General features: G+C 42.3%; 2 protein-coding genes across 2 annotated transcripts in view; both read right to left on the minus strand.

Moving 5' to 3' along the window:
• LOC110003742 (hexokinase-4) overlaps positions 1-10968 on the minus strand; it is a 19117-nt gene extending 8149 nt beyond the window's left edge. The window contains exons 1-2 of the mRNA XM_020659298.2: positions 10611-10968; positions 5464-5571 (exon numbers count right to left, since the gene is read on the minus strand). Of these exons, the coding sequence (XP_020514954.2) occupies positions 5464-5571 (108 nt within the window). The 5' untranslated portion in view covers positions 10611-10968. The remainder of the gene's footprint in view (positions 1-5463; positions 5572-10610) is intronic.
• A 1933-nt stretch (positions 10969-12901) lies between these two features.
• Positions 12902-15000, minus strand: part of LOC136182453 (BRCA1-A complex subunit RAP80-like) — a 3946-nt gene continuing 1847 nt past the window's right edge. The window contains exons 3-6 of the mRNA XM_065963312.1: positions 14263-14365; positions 13639-13687; positions 13445-13478; positions 12902-13300 (exon numbers count right to left, since the gene is read on the minus strand). Of these exons, the coding sequence (XP_065819384.1) occupies positions 13126-13300; positions 13445-13478; positions 13639-13687; positions 14263-14365 (361 nt within the window). The 3' untranslated portion in view covers positions 12902-13125. The remainder of the gene's footprint in view (positions 13301-13444; positions 13479-13638; positions 13688-14262; positions 14366-15000) is intronic.

A 15000-nucleotide genomic window follows, 5' to 3' on the forward strand; every position in this document is an offset into this window, starting at 1 on the left:
ACGGGGATTCAAACCAGGAACCTCCACACAGAGAGACTCCCGACGGACGGGGATTCAAACCAGGAACCTCCTCACAGAGAGACTCCTGAAGGACGGGGATTCAAACCAGGAACCTCCTCCCAGAGAGACTCCCGTCAGACGGGGATTCAAACCAGGAACCTCCACACAGAGAAACTCCCGTCAGACGGGGATTCAAACCAGGAACCTCCACAGAGAGAGACTCCCGTCAGACGGGGATTCAAACCAGGAACCTCCACACAGAGAGACTCCCGTCAGACGGGGATTCAAACCAGGAACCTCCTCACAGAGAGACTCCCGTCAGACGGGGATTCAAACCAGGAACCTCCTCACAGAGAGACTCCCGTCAGACGGGGATTCAAACCAGGAACCTCCGCACAGAGAGACTCCCGTCAGACGGGGATTCAAACCAGGAGCCTCCGCACAGAGAGACTCCCGTCAGACGGGGATTCAAACCAGGAACCTCCACACAGAGAGACTCCCGTCAGACGGGGATTCCAACCAGGAACCTCCTCACAGAGAGACTCCTGAAGGTCGGGGATTCAAACCAGGAACCTCCTCACAGAGAGACTTCTGAAGGACGGGGATTCAAACCAGGAACCTCCACACAGAGAAACTCCCGTCAGACGGGAATTCAAACCAGGAACCTCCACACAGAGAAACTCCTGTCAGACGGGGATTCAAACCAGGAACCTCCTCACAGAGAGACTCCCGTCAGACGGGGATTCAAACCAGGAACCTCCTTGCTGTGGGGGGACAGGACTAACCCCTGCACCACTATGCAGCTCTGACACAAATCAGACACTTAAACACAGATGACATCATTTCCCCAGCAGGGGGCAGCATGTGTTAAAGTCTGCAGCTGCAGGGTTGGATTTCCAAACTGAGCAGAAAACATCCAAATAAATAAACGGAATAAGTAAAGGAAACATTGCAGGCCAGTTCCCGCTCACAGCGGATGTTAATGATGATGATGTAATAAAGTATGAGTATTATGCAGAGGTTCAGGTCACACCTGTGCTGGAGACACTAATAATCACACCTGAGAGATCTCAAATAGGAAGTGGATGTTCCGGTTTAGATGCAGCTCAAGGTATTTTAGGAATCTGCCGCCTCTCTCTCCACGGAGAGCTTTCTTCTTCTGGGGTTTTTACTGAAGCTGGAGAGGAAACGTGGACTGAGTATGCAGAGAGGCTGGCAGGTCACTGTTTCAAATGAAATCTTCAAGAATAAAGAAGACCAGAAGGAACTCTCTGTGCAGCGCCCTGCAGAGGCTTTAGACTCCGCACTGCTGAATGTCCCCTTCTACATCCTGGCACTCTAAAGGCTTCAAAGAGACGTATGTGTAAATCTGTCTCTATAAGACGTGAATCATCTTTAGACAGGTTGACTTCCTGTCATGAAGGAGTCAGACTGAGATCATGATGTTTACCTGCTGCTCTCTTAAAGGGACACAGCTCACATTTAGTTCAGGTACTCTACGAGTCAGGGTGTCTCATAGACCCACAGTGTTGATGCGTCTCTCCTGCTAAAGCCGGACGTTTGGAAGTCTGGTGTGCAGGAAAAGGCCGAGCTGCTAAAACACATAACAATCCTCTGGAGGTGGCGGGAACAATTCACATTTCTCTTCCTGTTTCCAGCTTCCTTCAAAGCTGGAAAATCACTGCACAGACAAGTGTTCAAAGATCTGCACCGACCTATCTCTGATATTACAGTGATCTGGTTTCAGTGTGCTCATTGCACTAAACCTGTTGAATCCAGACACACCTCTACAGAACCCTTCAAGCTGTGAATGAGGAGTCATGTGGGACTAGTTTAGGTGTATCCGTGTTTCTCTAAGTCCAGGTTTTCTGATGAAGGCTCGCTCTGACGATCTGTTGTTAAAAACACCTCAGACAAGTTACAACAGTGCTGCTGCTGCAATCACGTGACGATGAGGGAGGAACTCTGGGAAAGAAGCTCCCACACAGAGCTCTCAGGAGAAGAGCGCGCTCGTATGACCATGACTTCAGTGTTTGGTTTCACAAACATCTTCATTTAAAGTCCATCATGGTCATCAACCAGTAAATCAGTAAACAGGTGTGTCATCACAAGCCACAGCCCTGAACACTTTAGAAATCCTTTCCCAACAGTTTCAGAGATAATCCTGGATCAGGATCAGGATCAGGATCAGACACACAAACATAAAATCTGGATTTTCTCAATCTTTTATTCTCCTTCTCGTTTCAGTTTCAGTAATTTTCCACCGACGTGTTCGCTCAGGCCTCGTCTCTCTCTTTCTTCACCTCCTCCTCTTGTCTCTACACGTTGGTTCACCTTTCTTCATTCCTCCATCGTGACTATTGGCTTTAGATGGCCTTCAACACATACAATAAAAATAACACTCAGACCTTCATTTAGTCTGAGACACATTTAAAGCAAATATTATTTATAAGATATTTGACTATTACCAGGAAACCCTGAGGTAGCACGACCACACATCCCCATTAGACCGGGAACATCCTGTTTTCCAGCTCTGTGTCCCAAACCCCCAAATATCTATAAACACAGTTCCTGTCCCGCTTTTAACCAAAACAATACAGAAACAGACCGGTAGATAGACCGGCGGCGCTAATCAAGCTAACGTAACAGAGGATACATTAAGAGAGCCTGATAGCTGCGATGAGGGATGCCACATTATACAAACTAACATTACGGAGGTTTTGAATTGTCAGGAGTAACTGCAGCTGTAAGAGAGAATTAAGACGAATGAAGGTGCTAAAATAAGAATATCACATGTTTAGTAGAATATACTTTAATAAAAGTACCAAAGTATAATCAGAAAAGTTAATTAAAACTGATAATGAAGCGTTGAAGCTGGTTGGGGAGGACCTGATTTTTGACTTCATGAACATTTACATTTATTTGAAACACTCTTTTCTTAATCGATAGAGGTCTCCTTTAGAAATGAAGCTGTCAGGTAAATGTGTTATAACAATCATAATGAAATGTCCTCCTTTAACTGCTGCTGCTTCAGATTAAAAAGGAAAACACTCGGGTAAAACAGCTCAAGTGTTGTTCTTGTGTAACTGTGTAAGATCTCTCTGGTCGTCAAAAACACTCAACACTGTAATGGATAAAAATTCACCGCTTCTGAAAAGTGGGTGTGATTTCAAATTAAGAAATGTTTGATGATCGTCTTGAGTGAGTCACACAGAGAGAGATTTCTTAATCTGAGATCCTCCCAGCAGCTCCGACTCCCTGAAATAGTCTGTTTGTTTCTTCACAACAGAGAGACGGTTTTACACAATCACAGTGAAGCAGCCGGACAAATAGAGAGAGGTTAAAAGTACGAGGCTCAGTTTTAGTTTTATTCTTCACAAAGATTTGTGTATCATTGGTCTGAGGAGAGAAAGGACCGGTAAAAATCTAAAAGTGTCGGGATTAAAGTATCCAGATCTTCAATAAAATGTAGATCCTGATAGCTGTGATGAGGCAGGCGACGCTAATAAAGCTAACGTAACGGAAGCTACATGAAGAGAGCCTGATAGCTGCGATGAGGCAGGCGGCGCTAATCAAGCTAACGTAACAGAGGATACATGAAGAGAGCCTGATAGCTGCGATGAGGGATGCCACATTAATCAAGCTAACGTTACGGAGGTTTTGAATTGTCAGGAGTAACTGCAGCTGTAAGAGAGAATTAAGACCGAGGTGCTAAAATAAGAATATCACATGTTTAGTAGAATATACTTTAATAAAAGTACCAAAGTATAATCAGAAAAGTTAATTAAAACTGATAATGAAGCATTGAAGCTGGTTGGGGAGGACCTGATTTTTGACTTCATGAACATTTACATTTATTTGAAACACTTTTTTTTAATCGATAGAGGTCTCCTTTAGAAATGAAGCTGTCAGGTAAATGTGTTATAACAATCATAATGAAATGTCCTCCTTTAACTGCTGCTGCTTCAGATTAAAAAGGAAAACACTCGGGTAAAACAGCTCAAGTGTTGTTCTTGTGTAACTGTGTAAGATCTCTCTGGTCGTCAAAAACACTCAACATTGAAAATTCACCGCTTCTGAAAAGTGGGCGTGATTTCAAATTAAGAAATGTTTGATGATCGTCTTGAGTGAGTCACACAGAGAGAGGTTTCTTAATCTGAGATCCTCCCAGCAGCTCCGACTCCCTGAAATAGTCTGTTTGTTTCTTCACAACAGAGAGACGGTTTTACACAATCACAGTGAAGCAGCCGGACAAATAGAGAGAGGTTAAAAGTACGAGGCTCAGTTTTAGTTTTATTCTTCACAAAGATTTGTGTATCATTGGTCTGAGGAGAGAAAGGGCCGGTAAAAATCTAAAAGTGTCAGGATTAAAGTATCCAGATCTTCAATAAAATGTAGATCCTGATAGCTGTGATGAGGCAGGCGACGCTAATCAAGCTAACGTAACGGAAGCTACATGAAGAGAGCCTGATAGCTGCGATGAGGGATGCCACATTAATTAAGCTAACGTTACGGAGGTTTTGAATTGTCAGGAGTAACTGCAGCTGTAAGAGAGAATTAAGACCGAGGTGCTAAAATAAGAATATCACATGTTTAGTAGAATATACTTTAATAAAAGTACCAAAGTATAATCAGAAAAGTTAATTAAAACTGATAATGAAGCGTTGAAGCTGGTTGGGGAGGACCTGATTTTTGACTTCATGAACATTTACATTTATTTGAAACACTCTTTTCTTAATCGATAGAGGTCTCCTTTAGAAATGAAGCTGTCAGGTAAATGTGTTATAACAATCATAATGAAATGTCCTCCTTTAACTGCTGCTGCTTCAGATTAAAAAGGAAAACACTCGGGTAAAACAGCTCAAGTGTTGTTCTTGTGTAACTGTGTAAGATCTCTCTGGTCGTCAAAAACACTCAACACTGTAATGGATAAAAATTCACATTTCAAATTAAGAAATGTTTGATGATCGTCTTGAGTGAGTCACACAGAGAGAGATTTCTTAATCTGAGATCCTCCCAGCAGCTCCGACTCCCTGAAATAGTCTGTTTGTTTCTTCACAACAGAGAGACGGTTTTACACAATCACAGTGAAGCAGCCGGACAAATAGAGAGAGGTTAAAAGTACGAGGCTCAGTTTTAGTTTTATTCTTCACAAAGATTTGTGTATCATTGGTCTGAGGAGAGAAAGGACCGGTAAAAATCTAAAAGTGTCGGGATTAAAGTATCCAGATCTTCAATAAAATGTAGATCCTGATAGCTGTGATGAGGCAGGCGACGCTAATCAAGCTAACGTAACGGAAGCTACAGAAAGAGAGCCTGATAGCTGCTGTGTGTGTGTGTGTGTGTGTGTGTGTGTGTGTGTGTGTGTGTGTGTGTGTGTGTGTGTGTGTGTTAGTGGTTAACAGAATTGGACCAATCAAAAACAGCTCCTGTTCTTCTAGTTCCTCCTCAGGTGACACGTACCTTACTGAGCGTGTCCGGGGGGATGCCGTCCAGGTGTAGGTTAGCTCCGCCCATTCTGGCTTTCTTTAACACCTGTGTGATGTCACCGTTAGCTTCTGTGCTGCTCATCTGGACAGAAGAGGTTAAAGGTTAATATGGTCTTAAATGACGCTCAAATATTTGTCTTTCTCCAACAGTTGTGTTTGGACTCACCTTCAATCAATATTAGTTTTACAGCCGGAAGTGGATCGAGTTTTTTTTACTACCAGCAGTCATCATGGCATCTGTCTTACTTTTACCAACTTACTTTTAGCAACGTTACTGCTAGCGGCAGTTTTAGCAACATTAGGCGTTAGCGGTGTTGGTTTGACCCTTTGGCTCGAATGAAAATATCTCAAGAAATATTGAACCATTGAGGTTAAAGTTGGTTCAGATATTCAGTTTGTCCAATGGATCAGTCTGTGTGACTTTGAAGATTTAAAAAACTTTAACCACAACCAGCGTTAAAACGTCAAAAAAAAGGCCCGTCCCAAATCAAGACTAGAAAGGTGTTTCTGTTAGAGACCCTGATGTTCAGTGTTGATCAGTTTGGGGGTCAAATCAACGAGACACAAAGATAAAGATGAACGTCAACATCTGTCCAAGAAAGAGAAAAATGCAAGAATGCATCCCAGCCGTGCAGCAGGTCGGCGTGTTAAAGGAATTTTTTTATTATCATCCTCATTTTGTTCTCAGTTAAATATTCTCTCTGTGTAAAAATACAGATTCAGAGTCTTCCCTGTCCTCGCTGTGCACCAGTTTGATTTGAAAGTGATTGACGCCCTGTCTCGTATCGGCATGGTCATTTTGATGTCTGAAGGTCATGTCAGCATCTGAAGGTCATCAAAGCTGGGCGGCCTATCAGGACAAAGACTCTGCTTGATTCAGAGGATCAGATTTAAAGGGCCCATATTATGCTTTTTCTGGTTTTATATGCCCTTTAGTGTGTTTTCCATGTGTCCTGTGCATGTTTAGGCACATCTATGTGCAGAAATTCAAAGTCCGCGGATACACGGCTTCTCCTACGTCCTCCTGTTATAGTAGAGGAACAAACCCCCAAAAGGCTTTAGTTTTCGAGATACCTCTACCTGAGGTAGAACAAAGCACAACCATATTTTTCATAACTTGAACATGTCGAGTTACAGTGGTTGTATAAAAATATTTTACTGCAAAATAACTTTTTTTGGACGTTTTATGCATCTTACCAAAAAATGAAAATAGGTCAAATTAGGGCTTCTCCAAAAGAGACAGCTCTAGCCTTATCACATGTATCTCTGGGAATCAGAATCAGAACAGGACAGGATGTTCACAGATAGTTATTAGTTTCAATTATGCAAAGTTTTTGTATCAATACCATTTTCAATTTTTGAATTTTTCACACTTAAACACACATGTAGCTTAGGCAGAAATTGAAAATTGAAACAAAAATTCAAAAGGTATGTATATCAAAGTCTGTCATTTTTTAAGTAAGGACATCAAACATTAAAATATGTCATTTGTATCTTCTTTAGACTGTTATCTCAACATAAAAGCAAGTTATTTGACTTTTCACTTGACCCTATGCTGTCACCAGCCCCTAACAGGAAACTAGTGCAGCCAGGATTTCAGGGCGACCTGGTACAATGGGGCCCTATGGATGTGTATGTGGGAGGAGGTGGCCACAAGCAATAGATTAAGACTTAACAACAACACACAATATAATTGTATTCTGTAATATATATATATATATAATTAAACATTTTATAGTTATTCCTAATACATTTTGTCTCATATTTTCTATCTTACATATGATTTATATGATGACACTCAGAGTCAACCCGCTGCTTTCAACAATATTGTCACCGATGACATTGTTTCTATTTCATTCTAAAAAATTAAAGCATTGTCTTGCCATCAGTTGTGAAATATTAATGAACTAAAAAACAGTATTGATATATATAACCTTGAGTTCTTATAAATTAAATATACTTCAAATAGTCTATTTGTATATCGGCTATAGAGCCTGTTGTAGTTTTTTTTATGTATTTCAGTCATATAAAGATGGTGTGTAGTCACCATATCTCATGCTTTTAAGAAGAACCCCAGTTACTCCAGAGGATACACTGGATGAAGGGATAGTTTTTATAATACCCTAAGTATGATAAAGTGTTAAAAAAAAGCTACAATAGCTATTTTTGTTGAATGATTTATCAGGCAACAAATGGAGCTGGGATACAAAACCTTTGTGTCACACTAAGCATCCCTGGGGACAAAGTTTAACCTCTTATCTCACAGGAGCTTTAAGAAAACAATTGCTGCAGAAAATAACCATCAACAAAGTCAACCAACCAACCAAAAATAACACAACCATGTCAAGACATCACAAACAAATCAAGGCATCACCAAATCAAGACACCATAACTATTAGCTGTAGCATTAGCCGCATGTAACGCTCAGTTCTAGCCCCCCTTGATAAAAATTTGTCAGTGCAGCATCATTGTCAGTGTGAGATCACTGAGCAAGCCCTGCAGCTCATGTTGAAATTTCCGAGAAGCGTGCTGAGCAACTGACCAATAACGACAGAGCGGATCGGCAGACCAATCAGAGCAGACTTGGCCCACGTGGGGTCTAACAGTGTGGGCTCAACAGAGTGTAGCTGACGGATTCAGAGCGTAGAGGGAGCAAGGAGGAGCAGTTCATGAAAACAGACACTTTTTTTAGAACTTTAGCTATTGTGAACGTACAAAAGTAGGAACATAGATTAAATATATGAACCCCAAAAAGGGCATAATATTGGATCTTTAAGGTTGTAAACTTCTGAAAAATCTCTTCTTCTTTTTAGGGAAATGGAAGTAACTACTGTCAATAAATTACCCAGAATCCTTTTCCTCTGCCTGTCATGTGGTCATATAAAGTAAACTGCTGATTTAAAGCATTCAAACAGGAAAGTCCAGTGACGGTCTAAAGGGGAACAAGTCTTTACTTCCAGCTTTTCAGTCTGAGGTTGGCAGCATCAGAGACCTTTGTTAAAGGGAAAGTTCCCAATCAGAAGGTCAGGAGGTCAACATGAGAGCTGCCACTTCCTCCTTTAGGAACTGAACTGATCTGAACTTGACCTCAGGGGGTCGTGAGACATCACAAGTACAATAATGAGTGAAGTGAAACTTCATTTAGTGGTCGGTCAAAGTTTTGATGACTTATATTTACAGATTTTTTAAAACACAGTGAGCGCACCCGTGCTGTTGGGGGTTCGATGACATGCTCAAGGGCATCTCGGCAGTACTCAGGAAGTGATCTGGCACCTCTCCAGATACCAGACCAACTTTAGTCAACACCGAGACCTGAACCGGCGACCATCCAGTTCCCAACCCAAGTCCCTGCAGTGTGAGGGACGCCCCTACAACAGGACGACCAGCGAGAAAGACCAGTTAAAAACAACGTGTGGTGCTGTTGCTCCTTCACCACCCGAGTCTCAGCAACACTGAAGCCTGGGCTCAGATATTTGGAGGAGAGTAAAGAGACTGTTCTCTAAAGGGAACTCTGCTCACAGGTTGACGCTCAGCCAGGTGAGAGAATCAGCGTGAAACACACACCTGTAGAGACGGTCCAACGACAATATCGAGCAGGTGGAAACATAGAATCTAAATCATCAGCATAGAAACAGAGACCCAGACACTGAAACTCTCGTTAACTCTTTACTTTAATGTGAAGGCGTCATAAAATGAATCTGTCATCTGCTGTTATTTTCTTTGTGTCAAACACTGAAGATGTGACAAACACTGAAGATGTGACAAACACTGAAGATGTGACAAACACTGAAGATGTTAAACACTGAAGATGTCAAACACTGAAGATGTGACAAACACTGAAAACGTGACAAACACTGAAGATGTGACAAACACTGAAGACGTGACAAACACTGAAGATGTGACAAACACTGAAGACGTGACAAACACTGAAGATGTGACAAACACTGAAGATGTTAAACACTGAAGATGTCAAACACTGAAGATGTGACAAACACTGAAAACGTGACAAACACTGAAGATGTTAAACACTGAAGACGTGACAAACACTGAAGATGTGAAACACTGAAGATGTGACAAACACTGAAGATGTTAAACACTGAAGATGTGACAAACACTGAAGATGTTAAACACTGAAGATGTGACAAACACTGAAGATGTGACAAACACTGAAGACGTGACAAACACTGAAGACGTGACAAACACTGAAGATGTTAAACACTGAAGATGTGTCAAACACTGAAGATGTGACAAACACTGAAGATGTTAAACACTGAAGATGTCAAACACTGAAGATGTCAAACACTGAAGATGTGTCAAACACTGAAGATGTGACAAACACTGAAGATGTGACAAACACTGAAGATGTGACAAACACTGAAGACGTGACAAACACTGAAGAAGTGAAACACTGAAGAAGTGACAAACACTGAAGACGTGACAAACACTGAAGAAGTGAAACACTGAATGTGTGACTGCAGACGAGCTCCAGCTGATGATCACACTGTTTGTATGTTTCTGGGTGGAGTGTCCCTTTGAGATCATGTTACAGGAGACACCTGAGGCTCTTTGGCCCCGCCCACTGATGGCGTCAGTGATTAGTTGATTTGAATAAGTCTGCAGGCAGCATCACTCAGACTGTCAGAGAATGAGTGTGTTTCCATGAATGACAACCGTCACTTCACCTACACCTGAATGAGGTGTGTTTGTGTAAGCCATGCCCCCTTTATAAAACCTGCAGCAGCTCTAGAATAACTCTGAAACTTTAAGATGAAAGAAAACTTTAAAACAGGACCTGAAGCCGAGCTGACAGCAGGTGGGGAGCTTTCTGAATCACAGAGCATCTAAAGGTTTAAAAGTCTCTGGTAATCAAACTAAACTGGTCTGGACTCAAGGACTGAAACAAATCACCACCACTACAAAGTCTGAACCACACAGGTAGAATTTAGACTTTAGTTTTCAGGCTCAGTGAAAGTAGAAGCAGGTTTGAGATTTTAGGCATCATTAGAGATAAAAACTTTAAAGTAAGTAGTGAAAAATAATCATTCTGACTTTGAGATAGTTTGAAACCTGAAACCCAGCCGAGCACCTCCGGAGGGTTCGGGTCGAATGAAAACGTCTTACCTTCGCGTCCTGCACTGCGTCGCTCTCTGACAGGAGGGAACTTCCTCAACGAAGAAGAAGAGAGAGAGAGAGAGAGAGAGAGAGAGAGGTGACACCCACTTCACCCACAGGAGGAATGTCGCAACACGAGGAGACGCTCCTTCAGTTGCTTCTCGGAGGATGGAGAGGAAAGGACAAACAGCTGATTTCACGGAATAAACCAACACTGACGGACACAGCCGAGCGAATCCGATCCGATCCGATGTCTGGGTCAGATTGATGAAAGAGTTGTTGAAGTGAAGGAGAGCTCGTGACGTTAACCGCAGGTGTGTCTGTGTGCGTAAAGACGCACGATGAGCGTAAAGTCGAGCTTCTGTTCCGGGATCAGTTCAGACAGAAAGTTCTTTAATGAGTCTTTAAGGGAAAAAGAAAACTCTTCCTCCTCTCCTCCTCCTGCTGAGCCGGTCTCCTGAGCCGGTCTGCTGAGCCGGTCTCCGGGTTCAGAACATCTGAACAGGAGTTCTGGAGTTTCGCTCTTTTGAAGGCCAACAGACTCCGAACTTTTACCGACCCCCTCTTCTGACACTTGTATATACCTCCTATTGACTTTAATCTTATTCTGTTGACATGTTTTTATTTAGTAGGACCTTCTTCTCCTGTCCCGGTTTCCCTTCAAATAAAGTATTATCCTCAACGAGTCAGCTTTTACAAATATCATCTTTAATGAATGTGACGTTTTACTGCAGCAGATTTCTGCTTCTTCAAAACAAACAAACAAACAAACACACACACACACACACACAAACACAGGTCCGTATCACCTGTAATAACTGAACAAACAGGTCGAGTCAGTTTATACTTTTTATTTATTTACGTTTATACAACCCCTTCAAGTAAACCAAGTAACACATTCAGTGATTGCTTGAAAGCTGGAAAACATTCATTAGTCATACTAGTAAATCCTTTAATAATACAACTGTGAACAACAATCCTCACAGTTGATAACCAGCCACAGACTGCGTGTGACTGAGGATGGTTTTGTCTTGTTTTTGGGATTACTCTTTTTTTCAGGATGTCAGAGTTAATTGAGTGATTCAAAGAGGAAACACATTCCTCCACCTTGATTACTACCTGTATTCTCTTTTTCCATCTTTTTTTTCTACTTCAATATAAGCAGAGCAAATAACTTGCTTTTATGTTGAGATAACAGTCTAAAGAAGATACAAATGACATATTTTAATGTTTGGTGTACTTAAAAAATGACAGACTTTGATACACATACCTTTTGAATTTTTGTTTCAATTTTCAATTTCCGCCTAAGCTACATGTGTGTTTAAGTGTGAAAAATTCAAAAATTGAAAATGGTATTGATAAAAACTTTGCATAATTGTAACTAATAACTGTCTGTGAACATCCTGTCCAAATTTGGTGAAATTCTGATTCTGATTCCCAGAGATACATGTGATAAGGTTAGAGCTGTCCCTTTTGGAGAAGCCCTAATTTGACCTATTTTCGTTTTTTGGCGAGATGCATAAAACATCCAAAAAAAGTTATTTTGCAGTAAAATATTTTTATACAACCACTGTAACTCGACATGTTCAAGTTATGAAAAAATATGGTTATGCTTTGTTCTACCTCAGGTAGGGGTATCTCAACTTTAAGGGGCCCAAGTTCCTCTACTATTAATCAGTTCGGTCACACGCACACACACACACACACACATGCACACACACGCACACACTCGCACACACACTCGCACACACACTCACTTCCTCCGTCACGTCAACAGCTGATTCTGAACTGTCAGTTTGTTTTCAGAGTGTGTGAGGAGGTCGTCCTGTTGGTGTAACACATTGTGACAGACAGGAAAACCTCAGAGCGCCCGTTTGAAGGTTCAAACTTCAGAGTGACTGTGGAGAAGACGCTTCACTTCACTGAACCTTCACACAGCTGTTGGCGGCTCGGCGGTACTTTTATGTACGACTTTCCGCCGGTCTGCAGGGAGGACAGCGTGTCATCGCTCACCGAGCACTCACACCAGATGAATGACAGTTTGTCTAAAGACATTTCAGTTGGTTCAAATGTTTGATTCCCGTTTAAAAGTTCATAAATGTAAACATCAGGAGAGGACATCCTGGTACTTTGATACTTAAAGGTCTCTAACGAGTCAATAACCACACTCACCTAACCAAACACCACTGTTAACGTTGCTAACGTTAGCCACACTCAGCTAACCAAACGACTCTGTTAACGATACATTTTAAAAACATTTTGCTTAATTTTGACCACAAAAATAATTCGAGGTTGCAGCGTTTAAAAACATAAAAACATTTATTGGAACCAAAAACAGGAAAACGTTTAAACAGAAGATTATGAATATTCAAGTTTCCGTTCGATGACCTGCAGAAAAAAAAACTTAAACTGACGTCTGAGTGTTCGAGACGAGTCGTTCTTCATCAGAGCGCCGACCGCTCCGACCCGATGACTCATCCCTTTAAGGCTCTGGGTTCCAGTTTTTGTCCGGTTTCAGTCGTCCTCATCGCCGTCTCTGGCCCGGCTTCTTCACTCGTTTCTGTTTCTTGAAGTCGATGAGGCAGTCGGCCGCCTCCGAGATGGGAGTGAAGGCTCTGATGGGAGAGTCACTGACCCTGGGAGCCGGGACGCCATCGCCCTCCTCCTCGTCGTCGTCGTCCAGCAGATCAATGACTTCTCTAAGACGACGAGAAAAACAGACGCATAAAACATCGATGTCAACAAGTCAAATTTCAAATGTTTAATGTGTCTCCTTCCTGAAGTCTAAACGCTTTCAATGAACCGTTTAGGACTTAATGAGTTTATCTGTTCGTGGTCCTCACCCCGTCACCGGTTTGGATCCAGACGGTCCGGCCTCTGTGAACACACAACCAGCTGAAATTAAGTTTATGAGCTGAAGACGACTTCAGGAAGTAAACAGGAAACAGTTTCTGTACACGACGTGTTCTCTGCCCTCTCACCCCTCATTAAACATTTAGGATCCCCAGAGGATGAACCCTGTGACCTTTGAACTCACCTGAATCTCTGCCGTCTGTGTGCTCCAGAGCCGACAGCAGATTTCCTCTCTGGAGGTTAAAAATAAAGACAAACAATCAGAAGGAGGTTTAGAGAGAGGCTAACGTTAGCATTGTTAGCATCTCCAGTCTTCAGTCATCTGAACCCTGACAGGCTGTTCACTGAGCTCGTTTACATCCGGGTGGTGGAGCTACTGCTTGTCTGTGGTTACAGCACCATCTGGTGGTGGGAGGCGGCGTTTCCCACACAAAGGAGACGCTCTGCAGCCGTTACGCCGCAGGAGGATGTGAAATTTATTTATGTTCCAAGTCTGTCATCAAAGTAAAAACCTTAAAAAGACGCTAACGTCACGGAGAGGGGCTTAAAGGTCGACCCTGATACGCGCCCCTCACCCTGCCAACCCTCCCGCTGAGCCACAGCTTCACTCTGTGGGACACACCGGCTGACATATTCATCATATTCATAATCAGTTTTGTGGCGAGGACGCCGCTATTTGATGGTTTAGTCGACATCACACGTGATGACATCATCATCCTGAATATTCTGATGGACATCAACAACATCCTGGTATCATAAGATGACGATGGCGCTCTGAGAACTGAGAGTGCGTGACCATGAGTCTCACCGCTGCCGTCTTCAACTCCTGCCGCCGGATGCAGAGCTCCGTGTGGCGCCCGAAGTCTCTCAGAGGAACGTCTCTGAGACAGATGTAACATTTCTCCGTGTTCCTGTGGAGCACAACATCAGAAAACGACTTTAAACAATAACACACCAAGTGTATGAAACATGGACGACGTGACAGCTCCAACAAAGTGAAGCCCCCTCCATGTTAACGGACAGGACGTGCATCACATTCAGATTCCTCTAACTTCATCATTCTTCTCAGATTTATGTCACAGTGTCACGATTCTGAGAAGTTCACTTTGAATTATCTGAAAAGGTCAGTGATTGACAGCTGTGCTGACCAATGAGGCTCCTGCTGTGTGCTGCGGATTATCAGAGTAGAGGAAGAGTGAGAGGAACCGTAACGAAAACAAGGGTCGTTGAACTTTCTGCTTTAAATTAACGCAAGCGACCTTTGACCTTTTTTGTTTTTTGACCAGGTTTCTGTCTCTTAAAGGCAGCTGTTTTCTCTCCACTGTAACTTTGCTAAATTCTATCTGCTACATGTTAAATGCTACATGTTAAGTGCTAAGTGCTACATGTTAAGTGCTAAGTGCTAACTGCTACACGTTAAGTGCTAAGTGCTAACTGCTACACGTTAACTGCTAAGTGCTAACTGCTACATGTTAAATGCTAGATGCTAAATGCTATATGTTAACTGCTATATGTTAACTGCTAGATGCTAACTGCTACATGTTAA

This window comes from Labrus bergylta, chromosome 14 (assembly GCF_963930695.1).
Source record: "Labrus bergylta chromosome 14, fLabBer1.1, whole genome shotgun sequence".
Classification (NCBI taxonomy): Eukaryota; Metazoa; Chordata; class Actinopteri; order Labriformes; family Labridae; genus Labrus; species Labrus bergylta.